Genomic DNA, 20,471 nt, shown 5'->3' with positions numbered 1-20,471 from the left:
AAAGAACTGCTTCCTAGAGTAACAGGAATTAACCTATACACTATTTCTTGTCTTGTCTTGCAGTAGTACTTGTACCATGGGCTTAGTCCTGCCCCTCTGGAGTGATACCCTAATTCATTTGGATGGTGATGGGTAAGAGCTTTCCCTTTTTATTCACCTATAGAAAGCCAAGGGGTGAGGTTCCATCTTCATGCCCATTCATTAAGCTGATTGGGAGGCCCAGTGTGCCCAAGTGAACTGTCATGTCAGCAACTCAGTGAGTCCTTTTAAACTCCTGTTTTGGGGATCCCTGGGTGGCTCAGCGGTTTAGCGCCTGCCTTTGGCCTAGGGCGCGATCCTGGAGTCCCGGGATCGAGTCCCATGTCGGGCTCCCGGCATGGAGCCTGCTTCTCCCTCCTCCTGTGTCTCTGCCTCTCTCTCTCTCTCTCTCTCTCCTCTCTCTCTCTCTCTCTCTCTCTCTCTCTGTGTTTATCATGAATAAATAAATTTTTAAATCTTAAAAAAAAAAAAAAACTCCTGTTTTGTAAAGTGGAGTAAAAATACAACTTGCCAGGGCCTCTTACTTCTGTTCTTCTAGGCTGACTACAGTAAGAATCCAAACAAAGAAAAACTAGTTTGTTGGCTCGCTCTTCAATCTGAACATGTGGGACTGTTGCAATGCTCTCCCAGAGGATGATATGTTCTGTTTCAAATAACCTCTTGCTGCCTCTGCCAGCTGTCAGCCTACAGTATAACCCCATTCCTGTGCCAATTCCTTCCAGTGACCCTCCACCCCCACCTCCTGGTGTTTTTAGAATGTGTCCCCAAGAGACCAAGATGTTTGCTCCAGTTTATAAAACCAGGGTCAGGTTTGCTAAGAACCCACAAGGCTTCCAAATAGAAATATATAGCAGAACAGTTTGTAGCTACAGCTGGGAAATTATATGTAATTCCCCAATTCCAGTGTGGGAGTCCATTCATTTTGCTTGGTAGATAAAATCAGACAATTTGTTGAAGCTTTTCAGTCAAGTCCTGTACTCTAGTTAACTTCTACATGAAGTGCCTGATGATTTCTTCCATTGAGCCAGCAGTTGCTAGCCTGGGAAATGACCTTGAAAATTCACAACTGAAATAAGCTACTCTCATTTGTGGATTTTTATCTCATTCTTTTTTTTTTTTTTTCTTCCCTTAGTGGGTTCAGTGTATCAACGGATAACAGAGTGCATATATTCAAACCTGTATCTGTACAGGCAATGTGGTAAGAGGACTTTTAATGTCTCTATAAAGGTTTTTGGGGTTTTTTTCTGTGAAAGTTTTTAAATATATTATTGGGGCAATATTTTGTAAGTAGTAATATTTGAAATAGTACAGTTCTCTATGAAAATGCTGTATGATCTGTGTGTGGTTTTTTGTTTGATCTGTTTGTGTGTCCCTCATAGTTAAAGATGACCTAGGAGCTCAGTTTTCAAATTATCATAGTGGAAGTCCTTAAGCACTGGTGAACAAGTAAAATTCACAGGTGTTCTTAGACTCTGGAAGATACTTATTGGGTCAGATTGCTGGTTGGAACAGTTTTATCGGGACACATTGATTAAGTTAGTGGCAGTCTAGAGCCATATCTAGAACATCATACTACTACAGTGCATTAGTGTTTAATTTCTTAAAGTAATCAGGGATACTATTAATAGATAAGTTTCCATTAAAATTTCTGATGACTGTAAGACTGCAAAATGCAAATAAAGCCGAAACATTATAAATGTTAATAACCATCAACTGGTGTACTGACACTTCTGGGCTACTTAACTATATATATCAGAATTACGCTTTATATGGGTTATATCTATCTAATCACCACACCAACTCCCCAAAATAATAATAGTAGTTCTTATTATTGGTGAGAAAGCTGAAGTTTTGTAGAGGTTACATAACTGGCCTGAGAGTATTTTTTCCATGTAGGCAGAGTAGACTCTTACTCTCTTATTCTAGATTATCTAGAAAAATGATCTGATGACTAGGGAATAGTATGACTCTAAGATTCAGAGTCTATCCCTGAGTTAGGGATTTGATTTTCAGTTTCTCATTCAGTTACCTTATTCTGTAGTAGAAGTCCTCATGAGGAGCAGAATGGATAGAACAAAAACCAAACAGGAAATAAAGGAGCCTGAAAAGATTCCAAGGAGCTCATTTGCCCCTGAATAACAGGACTGATAGGCTTGAGGTGGATGCAGTCATAAAGCAGAGACAACTGAACTTCAGAATCTTATCATTTCATGCAGTAATTGAGGTGCAAGAGAGTTACAGGTCATGTGTTTAAAACAGATTTTTGAATTTTAGGGCATATTTCACATAATTTTCTCATGGAAAGCTTACTTTCTTTGACTAAGGCTCCTTTACACGCAACTGACATACCTATTCCTAGGTACCAAGTAAAGCCAAACAGCTGACATCCCATAAATGACAGTATTTTCAGTTATATTTTGAGAAGGAGTACAAAGCAGTCTTAATTCTTTAGACAATGAAAGAAGATTCAAGTAATAACCTAGTTCAATCTTTGATGTTCTAAAGCAAACTGATTAGTCCTACTTCTGTTGGCTTATTGCTGAATAAACTTTTTGTTGTGCCATCTGGAGAATAGTGAACTGAAAGTCACAGGGGAAAAAAAGGTGATCTATGGATCAAAGTGGCATTTTGACCAGGTGTTTCCTTCACAGGAGGTAGTTTAATGTAGTTTCCTGGGAAGCTCCTGTATGCAACAGAAATATCTGAAATGGCCAAGCCTTGAGTATATTTTAGTTTCTTTTTTTTTTTTTTAAGGTTTTATTTATTTATTCATGAGAGACAGAGAGAGAGAGAGACAGAGACAGAGACATAGGCAGAGGGAGAAGCAGGCTCCATGCAGGGGTATGGGGCTCGATCCCAGGACTCCAGGATCACACCCTGGGCCAAAGGCAGGTGCTCAACTGCTGAGCCACCCAGGCGTCCCTAAGCCTTGAGTGTATTTTAGGATTCTTGCCTCAGACACATGTGGCATATGCTTTTGAAGCATAAGTTTTCCCAATGAAGATAATATGCATCAAATATTGTGCTCAGCTGACCCTTACCTGTAAATCTATGTAGTGAAACTGAAATTCACAGAGAATTATCTGAGAATTAGAAAAACTTCTCTGAGAATTTGGCTTACTTTGAGTAATACAAAGCATTCTAAAAGATTCTGCAACTTTATTTTTTAAGGAAAACTCTTTCCCAGATAAAAATGGACTGAAATGGGGCAGCCCAGGTGGCTCAGCGGTTTAGGGACGCCTTCAACCCAGGGCCTGATCCTGGAGTCCCGGGATCGAGTCCCATGTCAGGCTCCCTGCATGGAGCCTGCTTCTCCCTCTGCCTGTGTCTCTGCCTCTCTCTCTCTCTCCTCTCTGTGTCTCTCATGAATTAATAAATAAAATCTTTAAAATTAAGAAAATAATGGACTGAAATTTTTTTCCTTATTAGGTTGATAACTAATTTATTTTTTAATTTACATTATTTGGGATCGACAAGGACTTGAACAAGTAAATTGTCATTTACTATTGGTGGGAGAATAAACTACAACAACCTTTCTTGAGAATGAATCTTTCTTGCCAACATGCCTTACCATTTGCCTGCCCTTTTGACCTAGTAATTCTGCTTCTAAAAATTTATCCTTTTTTAAAAATAAAAATAAAATAAAATAAAATAAAAATGTATCCTAAGGTAATAATTGTGGATATGTGTAAAAATTTTAACTATAAGAATGTTTGTCAGTGTTGTAATAATAGCAAAATGTGGAAAACAATTTAAATGTCTGAAAAATATGAATTAAATTATGGTGCATTGATGTTATTAAATATAATACAGCCATTAAAATAATTTCATTGAAGAATATTGACATATATGCTGGTAAGAAGGTTTAAAGTAAAATCAAGTTTAAAATGTAATAAATGAATGAATGAATGAAGAAAGAAAGAAAGAGAAAGAAAGAAAGGAAAGAAAGAAAAGAGAAAGAAAGAAAGAAGAAAAGAAAGAAGAAAGAAAGAAAAAGAAAGAAGGAAGGAAGTAAAGAAAGAGAAAGAAAGAAAGAAAGAAAGAAAGAAAGAAAGAAAGAAAGAAAGAAGAAAGAAAGAGAAAGAAAGAGAAAAGAAAAAAGAAAAGAAAAGAAAAGAAAAGAAAAGAAAAGAAGAAAGAAATATAGAGGGATACCTGAGTAGCGCAGTCAGTTGGACGTCTGACTCTTGATTTCAGCTCAAGTCATGATCTCAGCGTCATGAGATGAAGTCCTGCATCAGGCTCTATACTCGGCAGGGAATCTACTTGAGATTCTCCCTCTCCTTCTGCCACTCTCCCTGTTCTGTCTTTCTTTAAAATAAATAAATCTTCTAAAAAAATAAAATAAAATGTATATAGAATGTGGTCATATCTTTATTATTGATGGATGCCTTGACAAAAAGACTGAAGAAATCTATACTAGAACTTTAACAGTGGTTATTTCTCAGTAGTTAACTACAGGATATTTTTGCCTTTACTTAAGGTCCCTAAATTTTCTAGAGTTAGCATGGATCACTTTTGCTATGGGGGGTGGAAATTAAGTGGCATTTTTAAAAGAAAGATGTCAATGGATTGCCTATAGAATTCTCTCATACTGTCCTCTTCCCGTAAGAGAAAGACATTAGCTTATAGCTAATGAGACATTTTGTTTAATCCAGCTATGAACTAGGCATTCTTATAGGCATGTGAGATGTGTCAGTAAACAAAATGTAGAAAGATCTTTGCTCTTATGTAATTAATTTCCTACCATTTAAGGCTTCAGCTTTTCTCAAATATATAACTAGAAAGGTTCTTTTCAAATAAAAAAATAAAAGTTTTTTTTTAAAGGTACTTTTCAGGTTTGTTTACCCTCTTGGGTTCCTGAGTTCATAGTCAGAGATTTAATTAGTATAACCAGAGCTATTCTTAGAAAGTAGCTCAAGTGTATGAATAAATGGTTTGAAGAGACTGAGAGACTAAAGCAACAAGAATGATAAATGTTATTAGATGAGTACTTCCTGGGCATCAAAGGACATGTCTTCAAGGCTTAGAGACATCTATCTATATGGTCTTTGTGGACCCTCTAAGAATCATAGGGAATTTATGCTGTAAGATGATTCTGTGCCAAGGGAAACAAATCTTATGTAGTAAATGGTTGAGATCTTTAGTTCTATAGTGATACAACATATAGAATCCAACTACAAGATCATGAGCTCTGTAGGTACCTAGACCTATTTTTCACTGGTGGGTTGTCCTGGTTGTTCTGCTCCTCTCTACTCCTAACCTTATTAATGCATTATATATTTCAGCAAAAAGTGTCTAGCAGATAGCTATAAATCGATAATATGGTATAATCAAAATCAGAGAATCTTAAATTCCAGGGAATAGATTCTCCAGAGGCCAAATTCTATAGGGTTTAAAAATTGAAAGAGTTTTGGGTACTTGTGGATTATTGGCTTTCTGGTATCCCCATGGTTCTGCAGTGCTCATTTTCCAGCGTATCTTTCAGGTCTGCATTACAGAGTTTACACAAGGCTTGTGAAGTGGCCAGAATGCATAATTACTATCCAGGCAGCCTGTTTCTCACCTGGGTGAGTTATTACGAGAGCCACATCAACTCAGATCAATCGTCAGTCAATGAATGGAATGCTATGCAGGATGTGCAGTCCCACCGGCCTGACTCTCCAGCTCTCTTCACAGACATGTAAGTCAGCTTACTCAGGATCACTGAAGTGTCTCTGTTGTATTCTAGGGGGTCAAAAGCAACATGTTCTTCCCTAATCTCTCCTCTTCGAGAATTAATCTTAGCCAATGATACTAGTCAATGTCTATACTACACATTGGCCACACAAAGAATCCTATTCTTTCTGTTGTCTGCAAACACAGGAGTTTAACTCCTGGGCACAATGAAATCTCCATAGTAAAGAGCTGCAATTCCATAAAATCCCATTCAGATTCCACTAATTTGAAATTTGAGTTTAAAGAGAGTGAGGCTGAAGTCTGCCTTGGCATCATCTGTGAAAGAAGGATTTAATAAGCAAATTAATGGTACACAGAAGCTTTGTTTGTTTTAAGATTCCGTATAAGTAATCTCTATACCCAATGTAGGGTTCAAACTTAGAACCCCTAGATCAGGGGTCACATGCTCTACTGACTGAGCCAGCCAGGAGCCCAACATAGAGAAGCTTTTAAAGAGATGTTTCTAATACTTAAGAAAACAAGAAGTTTCCAGTCAATTTAAAAGACTGCCTAGGTTGTTATTGCTCATTTTAAACTGATTTCTGGTCACATATTTTTAAAAATAATTTATAATTCAAGTGTTTGACTCAACCCCACTGTTGCCTTGTTGGGTCTTTGTCAGTGAGATTTTATTAAATCTCCCTGGTGTATGGTAAGTTGGATAAAGGCCTGAGGTGGATGTTTATTTCCTTTTTAGGCCTACACGTTAAAACTTTCAGACATTAATCAGGATGTTTCTTTTGCTCTGAATTTATTTTTCTGCACTTTCAAGGTATTCTACAACTGGAAAAGAAGAGTATCTATCTACTTACTATCTGACTGTACAAACCTTCACCTTCAGATTCCTAAATTGATACCAAAACAGTTCATGATTTTGTTTTAAGAAAATGCTTTATTTAGGTAATAGTGTAAATTTACTTTTACTAGAAAAGGTGAAATTTCCAAGAATTGTATGAACAGGACAGTCAAAAAAGAAGTGGAACTTTTTTTTGCATAGGGTGTTATTGATACTAGGATCTCCTTTTCATTAGCCCTAGTCATTTTGAAGATCCCACAGTAACTGAAATGATAAGGCTTAGTCTGGCTTTCAGAATCTTGGAAAACGTTACTGAGTTCATGCTTTATAGCTGATTGATGGTTATCAAAGGAATGGATGTCTCATCTGGCTCAAAAATGGACATTCTGGGGATCCCTGGGTGGCGCAGTGGTTTGGCGCCTGCCTTTGGCCCAGGGCGCGATCCTGGAGACCTGGGATCGAATCCCACGTCGGGTTCCCTGTGCATGGAGCCTGCTTCTCCCTCTGCCTGTGTCTCTGCCTCTCTCTCTCTGTGTGTGTAACTATCTTTAAAAAAAAAAAATGGACATTCTATCCCAGACTTACATGAGAGTGAAAACTCTTCATTTCTTATGATTTTATTAGAGAAAATTTGGATATTACATCAGAAAGAAAAGGAAAGAAAATTGGCAATAATTTGTCTATATCCCCAAGCAAGGGAAAGTAGTCCCTGGAACATGCTGGAGGTTCATTAAATCTTAGCTCTTAGTATGTACAATATAACTCCAGCTTTAATGATATATTTACAAACCAAAGGTCTGTCCTAGAAAGAAAAACTGAAAAGCTGTAGGTCAGAGTATTGATAATGATTATCTCTAATGTAGAGATTTTCAGTGATTTTTATTTTTCTTCATGTCTTTGTGTATTTTCAAATTTTTCTCTAGTGAAATCAAGAAAGTATGTTTGTGTTATAATGTTTTTTTCTCCCTAAATTGACTAGAAAAGCCTGAAAAAGAATGCTGAGCGTACAGGGAGAATGTGTGCCAAAATGGATTTAGGTACTCTACTGCAAATAAAGTTTGTATTTTGAAATACAAGGAAAGGGAAGAAGGGAACATACATGTATAGTGCTTCCAGTGTATGTTAAATGTTATGCCAGGCACTTTATACGTGGTACATCATTTATAAGAACCTCATGAGGCAGATATTATTATACTCGTTTTATAAAAAAAGAAAACCCGCTCAGAGAAGGGAAGGAATTTGTTCAAGGTTGTACCACTAGTAAAGTTGCAGGGCTGGGATTAATACCCAGGTGTGAAGAAAAAAAAAATTAAAAAAAAAAAATACCCAGGTGTGTCTGCTCCCAAATCACTCTGCCTCAGAGAACTGTCGTGAAGGATTAGGAGAAAGATTGCTAACTAGGGATCTAACTCATGCACATAGGTGGTAAAATTTGTTTTATAAATATTTTTAAAGGTTTTATATATTTATTCATGAGAGACACAGAGAGAGGCAAAGACATAGGCAGAGAGAGGAGAAGCAGGCTCCATACAGGACCCTGATGCAGGACTCAATCCCAGAACTCTGGGATCACGTCCCGAGCTGAAGGCAAATGCTCAACCTCTGAGCTACCCAGGCGTCCCTATAAATATTTTTTAATGGAAGACTTTAATGTATAACTTTCTACCATTAGCTATGTCTAGGAAAAATGGTTGGGAGCATGATTAAGAATTTAATCCTGCTCAAGACAGGGATGCCTTGGCAGATAGCGAGATGGCACAGGCATTATCTGTATTCTGCAGGGTTCATGAGAAACTACAAGCCCAAGTGGTGGGGAGCCCCAAGGTTCTGAGGTCAGAGCATCCATCTTTGGAGATTACTGAAGCTATTTTTGCAGACAGTGATAAGGCTGTAGGCAGCAAGGGCAGACAGGATGCCTGAAGGCTTAGTCCATTTCCATCTCCAAATAAGGAGGTACAGAGCAGATACCTTTCTTGAGTAGGTAAGAGGGAAAGATGAGACAGAAAGTGCTCTTTGTCAGCCTCACTCAAATTCTGCATAATATGAAATAATGCTTTTAGAGAGAAGCATCCAGTTACATTAAACCAATACCTTTCTAGTAATTGGAGAGTTAGCTTACTAGTTTAATTTCCTATTAAAGTTCCAAGGGTAATTTTATTTTTAAGAGTCAGAAGATTAAGGGAAGCAACATAATCCTGCAGGTAGAGTGTTAGGCTGGGCTGAGAGTACTGGTTCTCCTGCCAGTGTATGCGATCTTTGGCATGTCATTTAACCTTTCACATATTTATTCCTTTATCTATAAAATGGGGGTAACAATTTCACAGAGATGTTGTGAGAGCTTTATGAGAAGGAATGTATTTTGGATGGAAATATTCTGAGTAGTTAATTCTTAAAAACCCATTTTGGAGTGAATTTGCTTCAGTTAAGAAGGCAGAAATCATTCTTTCATCTTTCCTGTTTTCTAGAATAATAGCAATGAATGGTGAGCATTAGGTGGCATTTTAAGCCACAGAAGACCTGATCCCTACTGAGTCACACCACTGTTCTACCCAGCTTGGTATTCTAGTTCAGCAAGTGGTAGTCAGGGATACTTGATGGAACAGTATGACTATGCATCTGCATTAAAGTAGTATACACAGTATAGCTTATTTTTTAGTCCTTCATAGATGTACGTGGATATATTTAAGGGCTTTTAAACATGTACGACCTCTTCAAGTAATCATTTCTACATGTTTACATTCTATACATTGTGAAAAACTTTTTTAAATACTTTTTTGTTTGTTTGTTTGTTTGTTTTGACATGCCCCCAGAATATAAATGTTTGAGGGTAATATAGAAAGTCTGGAAAAAAAAAAAAATAGAAAGTCTGCCAATTTGGAAACAACCAAATGGCACTTTCATTAACCTAGTCAAATTCCTGCCTAAGAAAAAAAAATCACCATTTCTCTCTTCTCAGACCAACTGAACGTGAGCGAACAGAAAGATTAATTAAAACCAAATTAAGGGAGATAATGATGCAAAAGGATTTGGAGAATATCACATCCAAAGAGGTGAGAGACCTTGAGTTCTTCTTATTCCAAGACTAGGAGTGGGATAACAGTGGGTATGGGGTTAGAAATAGTGAATGATTGATTGAAAGTACAGAGGTACTTTTCAGAGATGAGTAAAATATGTCTTCTTTGTTTCAGATACGAACTGAGTTGGAAATGCAAATGGTGTGCAACTTGCGAGAATTCAAGGAATTTATAGATAATGAAATGATAGTGATCCTTGGCCAAATGGATAGCCCTACACAGATATTTGAGCATGTATTCTTGGTAAGTCTGAGGACCACTCTAAGTGATGTGCTAAATCTAGTCCATACCAGCTCTGGGAGAACAATTGTTAAATTTGAGTATATTTAAATAAAATATAACTTAAAAACAAAAGTAATAAATACTTAAACCCTATCCCTTTCTAGTTTTTTACTAGATTTTATTGTTATCTGTGCTCTAGGTTATTTACATCTACTATATGGTGGAAATGTTAGATAATGGTGGGCTTCTGCTCATCTCTTCCCAATTCCTCATTCAGTGACATCAAGCTGGTGGATTAAAATTGACTTGGTGGGAAATTTTACACCAAGGAAATGGGCAAATGCTACAAATCAGTCCCTTCCCTCCTGCATGGACTGTTAAATATCTCATCTGTTCTTCATGACAGTCAAAAGTCAAACAGACCAGTCCACGATAGCTTTATACAGTGTATCCAAATAGAATGATCCTTTGACATCACTCTTTCACATTTTCCAAATTTGCATAAGGCCTAATATATCTGAGCAGAGCAGGTTGGACTACTTATGAACTGAGAGACTATTGAACTTTAGAAACATTTAGAACCTTATAGCTGCATTTTGAGTCCCCCCGATACTTTTGTGATTGCTAAAATTTCAGTGACTTAAAATTGTTCGTGATTCCTGAACATTCAGTGACCTGCACTTAGCCCAAGGATAGCTTTCTGACCAATGGATTAGGGAAGCTTCTAAAAACCTTAAGACTCATTTTCCTCCCAAATGTTAGAAGAGTTTTAGTTTCCATCTGTACACAGTAGTGGGAATAAGGTTAAGAAGGTAATTAAAATCAGTGGGGAATGTCAGAACTTCATTTTGTTTCCACTTCCCACACACTTTGACCAAAAATACTGTAATAAGGAAATAAATTGATTGGTTTGAATTTCATTTCCTTTCTCTATTTCACATTTGTGAAATGATTAGAAGCTGAGAAACAGGAAACAAGAGGAATAAATGCACAGGAACTGACTAAATTGGATCATCTCACCCCTGAATATTCAAGAGTTTATGTCACCAAGCAGTCAGATTTTATGCCATTGAAGGCTTGTGCCCTGAATTAACTTTTTGACAGTCTGAGAGTATGTGTGCTTGTAGAGTGATTCATAGTGCTGTATAGCTATGAAATTACTCATGAAAAGCTGTGAGCTGGAAAGGGAACTTTTTTTCCATGACTTTAACTTGACCAATGTGTGTTGCCATTTCTGGGTGTAGGTTATACTGCAAAACTGTCATTGACCTTTCCATTTGTAAAGTACTTGGCTTTGTTGTCATCTGTGTATACCTCCGCAAGGGTTCCAAGTATTCCCTGCTGGTGTATCGTTGGAAAGAATTTTTGGATCATCTATAGAAAACTTATGAGTCACTCATTCAAATGGACCCTGCCCCTAACTGTGTCTGTGTAACATGACTAATTTTTATGAACAGCAAGTACTTATACCCAAAAATAGCTCATGTTAGAAAATGACCAGAGCTGTAAACTCAGAAGTCACTTTTCCATTACTTGTATTTTAATGCCAGAAAGGATGTAGACATAATGAATATGAAATACAATTAATATGTGACTGTTCAACCTGTTTAATTTGGGTGGACTTCCCTGTGTCTCTGATGCCACCCACCCAAGGACTATCTTCTCCGTACTTCCTCTTGAAATAATATGTTTTAGGATATATAGAGAAATTTTAGTAGTACTCTTTCAGAAAAAACAGTCCAGTTCTCCTGAGATTTGAGTCCCTAATCAACTACAAATGCATTTGAGTATTTTTACCAGTATATTTATCCTATTATTTTATGAATATTGGCATATTCTTCTGTCTTGGGTTTTTTTTTTTACTTATTATAAAAATAAATCATGTTCATTTTAGAAAGTTTAGACAATTTAATTTTTTTTAGTGAGCTACACATAGTCCATTCCTTTCTGTTTATTTTTTGACTGAAGTATAATTAACGTACAATGTTATATTAAGTTCAGGCTGCAACATATCGATTCAGCAATTTTATGTACTACTCAGTGCTCACCACAATAAGTACAGTCCCATTTGTCATCGTACAATGTTATTACAATATTATTGACTGTATTCCCTAATCTGTACATTTTCATCTCTGTACTTTATTAATTTTATGACTGGAAGTTTGTAACTCTTAATCTCCTATCTATTTCACCCATTCCCCCACCCAGCTTTCTTCTGGCAACCACCAATTTGTTCTCTCTATATATTTTTTAAATATTTTATTTATTCATGAGAGAGAGAGAGAGAGGCAGAGACACAGGCAGAGGGAGAAGCAGGCTCCATGTAGGGAGCCCAATATGGGACTCGATCCTGGGACTCTAAGATCATGCCCTGGGCCGTAGGCAGACGCTAAACCACTGAGCCACCTAGGGATCCCCTTGTTCTCTATATTTGAGTCAGGTTTTATTTGTTGGTTTTTTATATTTCATATATAAGTGAAATCGTATTGTATTTGTCTTTCTCGGACTTACTTAGCATGATTATTGGCATATTCTTCTGTCTTAGGTTTTTTATTTATTATAAAAAAGTAATTCATGTTTGTTGTAGAAAGCTTAGACAATTTCAGAAGACAATAAATAACATTTAATCACCAGCAAAAGAGATAAGCAATGATACATTTTGTTATATAATATTCCAGTCTTTTTTTACTTTCTTAATGTGGTCTGTATATTTTTGAAAAAGGGAAATCCTAATCAGCTTCAGATTATAATTCTGTTTCCTAAAGAATGGACATGTTCTTTCCATTGTGTATATTTTTCTTACTTGGGAAAAACTTCCAAACTGGAGAATTCTGAAATTTAATTCATACCCAGCAAAATGAGTACATAACACTTCTTCATCAATGGCTTTCTCCCTTTGCACCACCATATCCTGTATCCAAACCTCTATCTCTTCTCCAGTGAGTGTGTACTCTGCTGGCTTTCCCAGCAATTGACATGGAAAAAGAGGTTTTATCCAAGCTGCAAGTGGTGGTGTTAATTTTCTGCAAAGTCATTTCATCTTGTGCGGAGCTGCCATGCCTGAAGTGCAAGCAGATTGTGTGAAGGAAGGCGGCAGGATTTTTCCCCTTCCTTTTGAAACTGCTTAGCTCTGCAATGCACTGCACAGAGCTGTTTATTTAGAAAGGTATCCAGCTGGTATGGAGAAGAAAAGTATAAGGCATAGTTTAAAGAAAATCTGCAATGAGAAGAGAGAATTGATTGGTTGGAAGCCAGGGTATTTCCACCCAAAGTTCTTCCACACCCTTAAGAGTTGTACTCTGAGCTGGAAGCCTTTGCCCAACCAAGTCTCAATATCAACAGTTCTCCTGGAGGTTGTCCAGTTTGGCTGAGAAAAAGCTAAATGTGAACAGAGACCCTTTGCTGGGATCCCTGGGTGGCGCAGCGGTTTGGCGCCTGCCTTTGGCCCAGGGCGCGATCCTGGAGACCCGGGATCAAGTCCCGCGTCGGGCTCCCGGTGCATGGAGCCTGCTTCTCCCTCTGCCTGTGTCTCTGCCTCTCTCTCTCTCTCTCTTTCTCTCTCTCACTGTGTGCCTATCATAAATAAATAAATAAAAATTTTTTAAAAAAAAGAGAGACCCTTTGCTGAAAGGCAGGCAGCTTTCTTAGTTGAACAAGGGAAACAGGAATATTGGACACAACCAGTAATTTTGTTCATAAATAAAAAACTAGTTGGTTTTTACTGCTGATGGTTATCCTTCTTAATATGTGACATTACAGAATAATATTTCCTTTTCAAAGAAAAATAAAGCCTCAAATTGGTAGTTACTTTTGTAGGTGCAGAGAAATAGAAGATATGTGAATAGATGAGACTTAAATCAAATGGGCTGTTTTAATTATTCATGATTTTATCCTTCAACTGGAGATTTGTAGCATGAACTTTTCTCAGAAGGAAAAATTAATAGAGCTCTTGTGCCTGGTTGCCTCAATAACGTGACTCACAGTGTTGAGGCTGTAGGTGTGGTATGATGAAGATATGGAGAAGGTACCAGTCCTTGGAGATTATGTCAAATTATAGTGATCCTAGTAGAACCCGAATACAGTCCTTCTTATTTGCTATAAATGTGCTCTCTTCTCTTTTGCTTGAAGCACTTGGACTCTTACAAGGCTATTTCATAAGGATAATATTTGAAAAGAAATAAGTCATTTGGGGGTGCCTGGCTGGCCCTGTCAGTAGCATATGACTCTTATTCTCAGTGTCATGAGTTCAAGCCCCACATCGGGCATGGAGCCTACTTAAAAAAAATTTTTTTTAGAAAGAAAAAAAAATTAGTCACTTGGGTTTTTGGACTATGGCACAATATAGGGGAACCAGAGTAAAAGATGAAAATGAACTTACTTAAAAATGTATTATAGTCCCAAGATTTCATTTTACACCTCAGTAAGATTAGAATATGCTTTGCATAATTATATAGAACATAGTGGAAAACCCCATGGAATTGTGTCATTGTAAGCCTGAGAAGCATGTGGGGGGGGGGGAGATTGAGTCTTTGGAGGGCCCCAGGGGGCTAATATGAATGGCATTTATTTTGAGGACAGAAAAGTAATTACACCATGTTGATTCCAGTTCTTCATTTCAGGTTGAACCTGAAGCAGCCCTAAGCAGAGCCCAAGTCATGTTATATGGACTTCATTGAGAAAGTAGCCAAAGCTTTTAATTTATTTTGTTTCTGGATATGTGCCATTTCAGATTGTCATTGAGTTTTCTCTGGACAGGTAGATGAAAACCATGGACTTTTCCCATCACGTAAGGGTTATTTCCATCTAGCTGGACAAAGTTCCACAGAGGATTTAGACTTCTAAATTAAGAAGTGCAGTGGTCACATTTCCCTGGCTACCATTAAGCCACTCAACCCTTATTGCTTGTCTTCTGTCTCCTTGAAGTTCTTTAGGATTCTTACCTCTTTCTTTGTGGGAGAGCTTGTTTTCAAAGGTTGAGCACAGAGCCTTAAGAACCTCCCAGATTTTTTTAAAGCAAGTCACCTGAGCCCTGATTTATAAAAAAGATCAGTTATCCATCAGTTACTGTCCTTTTCCTAAATAGAACTTTACAGTAGATCTACTATACAGTAGATCTACTGAGATAGATAAATATATATCTCAGTTCAACAGACAAATTGAATAACATATCACTTGTATTATGATGATAGTACTTGCATAGCACTTTTCAGAGTGCTCCATTTACTTACCTTATTTGATCATTCACTCAATAAACATTTGTTGACCCTCTCTTTTGTGCCAGGTATGAGGCTAGATTTTTGTGCAATCTGATCTATTTCTATATGGAGAGAGTAGTGAACCATATCAGATAGATATTCACGGAAGGCCAATGGGATAGACAATTAGAAGTGGTCGTTAGTAACATTAGCAAGAGTGATGAGAGCAGAAACCACAGTGCTGTAGGTTGAGACCTATGGGAAATATGGAATCAGATAAAGTATTAGATTTTACTTCTATGAAGAAAGGTATGTGGAAGAGAATTCAGGATGGAAAGAGGGTTTTTCCACTTTAATATGGGAGAAACCAGTTTTGTTTTGTTTTTTGTCAAGGGGTGGGCACTGGAATGGAGACTCTTAAACAATAGAAACTTAGGACACCTGGGTAGCTCAGCAGTTGAGCATTTGCCTTCAGCTCACAGTGTGATCCCGGATCAGGGGATCTAGTCCCACATCAGGCTCCCTGCAGAGAGCCTGCTTCTTCCTCTGCCTAGGTCTCTGCGTCTCTCTGTGTGTCTCTCATGAATAAATAAATAAAATACTTTTTAAAAAACCATAGAAACTTATTTCTCATAGTTCTGCAGGCTAAAATCTGAGATCAGCGTGCCTGCATGGTCAGGTGAGGGCCATCTTCTGGGTTATAGATTTCTCTTTGTTTTCTCACATGGCAGAGGAGATCAGGAAAAACTTCCTGTTTGTAATTTGAGACGGTACTCATTTAGGTATGTAGGAGTAGGTGGGAGGAGTGTTCCATTTTGCAGATAAGAAAAGTGAAGACAGATTAAGCAATTTGCCCAGTGCTCCACAGTAGAGTGGGAAGTTGGAACTTGAACCTGAGTCTTCTAATGCTAAATTCCATTTAATATATAATTCTAAAATAGGCAAATTCTTACTTTTAAATGTTTGCCTTTTCAAAAGAGATGAACAGATAGTCCAAAAAAAGTAAATGGACCAGACACATTGAAAAGTTGCTCACTCTTAAGAGAAATGCAAATTGAAATTACACTGAGATAACCTTTCACGCCTGTCAGATTGGCAATAATTCAAAAGCTTAACCACACATTTTGTTGGCAAGGCCTTGGAGAAAGTGGCACTGTCATAGTTGTTGGTGGGAATGCAGAATTGTTTCAGCCTCTATGGATAGAATTTAGCAATGTCTAACAAAACTGCATTGGCCCTTTACTCAACAACCTCACTTCCACAAATATGAAACAACATTTATAGGAGACTAGTTGAATAAATCTATCACTATCCAGTGAAGTGCTATGTAGATGTAAGAAGGAATAAGGAAAATTTTTCTTTGAATTGCTACAAAGTGATTCTGAGAATGTATTGTAAAGTAAAGCAAGCGAAGAACAAAACTATATGTAGTATACTACTTTTATGTAAGTAAGAAATAGTAACAAGGATATATTTGCTTATGTTTTTTCAAAATAGAACATAGGTAGAATAAGCCAGAAACTAATGAAAATGTTTACCCTTAGGGATTGAGGAGATTAGAGTGGGAGTGAGACTTCAAGTTTACTTTTTTTTTAAAAAGATTTTATTTTTTCATGAGAGAAATAGAGAGGCAGGCTCCACTCTGTGTCGTGAATAAATAAAATCTTTAAAAAAAATAAGCTTTTGATTTTCAATCTTAAAAAAGTTTGCATATGCAAAATCAAGTGGAAAAGGCACAATTTTAGGGATATACCCAAAATTGAATACAGACAAGGGTGAATGAACCCAAGTATATATCTAATGGATAACTTCACAGAGGGAAATTAATTCAAATAACTTTTGAGCATAATATTCTGATTGAACCTCTTCATGGGAAGAGAAAAAAAACTACAAAAAGAAATTTCAACTTGATAGTTTTGTAATTGGCTATGGTATTGGTGTAGTAATAGTAATGTTGAAGTTATTTTGTAAATAGAGCACATGAGTTGTTGGAAACCAAGGCTATCACTCTGGAATAGAGAGAGAAAAATGTTGACAAAGGGGCAAGAAAGAAAAGGAAGAACCTTGTGGTGATAACTTTGAATTGGAGGTACCAGTGTAAATTTTTTTTTTTTCAGTAGATGCCATACTCAGCCTATAGCCCAAAATGGGGCTTGAACTCATGACCCTGAGATTAAGACCTCAGCTAAGATCAGGTGTCATACACTCAACCAAGCCACCCAAGTGCCCCTGGAAATTCAATAGTTTTTTAAAAAATAGTCCCTAGATCTGTCCACTGAAAAGTTTAGAAGCAGTAACACTAAATATTTATGAGCATATCTAATTATGTCCAGGTTTTGATTGCAAAATATTCTTTGCTAAAAGAAACCAGGGCTCCTTGGGGAAAGGGCTAATTCCATTCACAAAGTGAATCTGAAACAATTTCCTGTGCCAGAAAGCAAGGACCTATTCAAAAACTAGTGGGGTCATATCAAAAGGAGCCTGCCTGCTTGAAGAGATTCCCACTGGTCAAATTTAGGACAATTTGAGTGTCAGGAAAAAAAATGGTAATGGATTGTATAACATTCCAAGTACAAAATGAATTCAAGAAGTCATAGTGGCATTTACAGTGCAGAAGGGATGACTCGGTGAAGCTCTCTTTTACAAAGAAGAATGCCAGCTACCATCCAAAGGAATGATAGAATTAAAAAACCACCATTTTCTCAATCTCCAGTAATATAATTGCCTTGGACAAGGTCAGCAGTTGATGCTAAAACCATAGGGTAAAAGATTATTGTGAAACAGGATATTCACATGACCTCAAAGATCTGATACCTAAAGATTACTAATTAGTCGTTAAGAAATCTTTACAATATGAGATGTGGCAGATACAAAGGTACCTACCAAGAATTCAAGCTCAGCATGACAAGTAAGATAAATGGACATAATTTGCCTCAAGATTTGATGCGATAGGAAATACACAATATCAAAAAAAAAAAAAGGAAATACACAATATCATCCTTGTAATATTCTTGCCAGGAATTTTGACTTGAATCTAATTATCAGGAGACAAATCAGACAAATCCAGATTGTTAGGAGTTCTCCAAGATTACAGACCTATAGTCTACAAAAATGTAGACTACATTTAAAATGTAGACTAAATGTAAAGTTGAGGTGGACTGTCCAAGACCAGATTAAATGAGAAAGACGTGGCAACTAAATGCAAATTATAATTCTTTTTTTTTTAAGTATAATTCTTGATTGGATAAACATAAAGGATAGTTTGAGAGGACGGTTTTTGAATAAAATATTGATAATGTATTAGAATATTGTGTTAGTGTTCTCTTCGTTGTAAAAGTGAAACGAGAATGTTCATGTTCATAATATATGATCAGGTATTGAAGTGTCATGATTGCTCAGATTACTTTCAAATGGCTCAGGACAAAAAAGTATGATACATATTGGAAGGAGAGAGAGAAAGCAAGTGTGGTAAAATATTAAAAATTGGTATATCTTCTAGATAATCTGTACAACTCTCCCTTCTTTAAATTTTGCATATCCTGTTTCCCACCTGGTTGCTGTCCTCAAGAAGCTTATATTACAGTCGAGGAGAAAAGTAGTAAATAAGCACATAAATAAATATGCAAGTAAAAATTACAATACATTGTCCTGAAAGAAATCAGAATACTATAACAAGGAAAACAGATGACATTTAACTTAGAATGTAGGATGATTAAAGATACCTTTCCAGCATGTGATCTTGAGCAAAAATTATTTGAATTCTATGAGGGCTGGTTTTCTTATCTGTAAAAATAAAGATAACTTTTTTACCCTATCACTTATGAAAACAAAATGTGATAATATACAAAGTACCTGACATATAGAAAGGAAGCATGATAGATGTTATTGGCTCTGCTTCTTTCCTCAGGATTCCTTTCCAAGTATTGTATTTTGTTCATTTGCTAATACTCCCTAACCTTGTTTTTTATTTGGTTCCACAGGGCTCAGAATGGAATGCCTCCAATTTAGAGGATTTACAGAACCGAGGGTAAGCACACAGAGCAATTGCTTTCATCCCCATGACAGAAATCACTGTTCTTTCTTTACTTTTTCCTGTCAAATAGGTGTCAGTGAGTAACTTTAATCTTAGGAGTTGCTTCAAGTTGATTCTAATCAGGTGTAATGTAATAAAAATTTAAGTGGCTATTTTCCCACTGTTTCATCCTCCCACACACACAACTCTCAAGAAAAAGATACTGTTTAGGTGGAAAGGCTTTCCAAAATAAATATGCATGCCTTTCCTGCTGTTTAAAACAAATGTAGTTATTGATTCCTTTTTTTGTTTTTAGAGCAATTTAAGGTTCACAGTAAAATTGAGAAGAAGGTACAGAGATTTCCCATATACTTCTGCCCTTATATGTGCATAGCCTCCCCCATTATTACCATCCCCACCAGAGTGGTGCATTTGTTATAATTGATAAACCTACATTAGTACATCATAATCACACCAAGTCCATATTTACAGTATAGTTCACTCTTGGTGTCCAGTTTTTGGCCTTGGACAAATCTATCGTGCATCCATCATTTATGGTATCATACAGAGGATTTTTTACTGTCCTAAACATCTTCCGTTCCACCCATTTATTCCCACCACCACCCCTGGCAACCGCTGATCTTTTTACTGTCTCCATAGTTTTGCCTTTGGTTCCTCTTTTTATGTGAGAGTACACAGAACTGCATGTGTTGGGTTCATAGCTGCTCATTCAACATTTATTGACCATCTTCTGTGGGCCAGGTACAGTGCTAGATACTAGGGATCCAAGGAAAAATAAGAATCAATCCCTATCCTTTTTTAGTAAGGTGTTTGAAGTCTAAGTAGGTTATAAATATAAAGTGGACAAGCTTCTGAAATTGAACAAGAATACCTACCTTGTATTAAGAAATGTGCCCCTAAACAGTATGGTTATTGAGTTTGATAGTAGCTATTGAGATCACCATGAACACTTAGCAAGCAAAAAGCTGCCATTCTTCTTCCTTTTTTACTTCTTAGCTAATGCCTAAATTTTTCATTGAACATAGCCATGCTAACTCTTAATTGTGGACAGTGATAAGACCTACTGAAATCCAGAAGTAGTGATGGATAGTTGCTGGCTGCCTGTTTTCTAAGCTGTAAGTCAGCCTTCTGGTTATCTTTAGCATGATAATCAGAGTCATACTCCCTACTTTTACTTCAAAAGAAAAGTATGTCATAATTGTTAAAATGAACTGGGAACAAGACTTAAGCCAGAGAATTTATACAAAGAGTTCTTGGAGTGGGGAGATGCAAGGAGTGAATCTGGTTACTTAATTTAAGATATAAAAATAAATAGAACTTGGACATTTTAAATTGATTAGAATTGAGTCTAGAGTTCTTGAAAATAGAGACTGTATCTTAGTTTTGTATAAAAC

At 36.7% G+C, this 20,471-nt stretch overlaps 1 protein-coding gene across 5 annotated transcripts in view; it reads left to right on the top strand.

The window, feature by feature from the left end:
- SSH2 (slingshot protein phosphatase 2) overlaps positions 1 to 20,471 on the top strand; it is a 238,819-nt gene that overhangs the window by 191,907 nt on the left and 26,441 nt on the right. For all 5 annotated transcript variants that reach the window (XR_003147115.2, XR_003147114.2, XM_025476266.3 and 2 more), the window contains 6 exons: positions 64 to 132; positions 1,172 to 1,237; positions 5,528 to 5,722; positions 9,510 to 9,603; positions 9,742 to 9,870; positions 19,025 to 19,071. Coding sequence is in view for 3 of the 5 variants with exons in the window: in XM_025476266.3 (XP_025332051.1) it covers positions 64 to 132; positions 1,172 to 1,237; positions 5,528 to 5,722; positions 9,510 to 9,603; positions 9,742 to 9,870; positions 19,025 to 19,071 (600 nt within the window). In the remaining 2 variants the exon portion in view is untranslated. The remainder of the gene's footprint in view (positions 1 to 63; positions 133 to 1,171; positions 1,238 to 5,527; positions 5,723 to 9,509; positions 9,604 to 9,741; positions 9,871 to 19,024; positions 19,072 to 20,471) is intronic.

Source organism: Canis lupus, chromosome 9 (genome assembly GCF_003254725.2).
Source record: "Canis lupus dingo isolate Sandy chromosome 9, ASM325472v2, whole genome shotgun sequence".
Taxonomy (NCBI): Eukaryota; Metazoa; Chordata; class Mammalia; order Carnivora; family Canidae; genus Canis; species Canis lupus.
The sequence above is the reverse complement of the archived record's forward strand: the minus strand, read 5'-3'. Positions and strand labels throughout refer to the sequence as shown.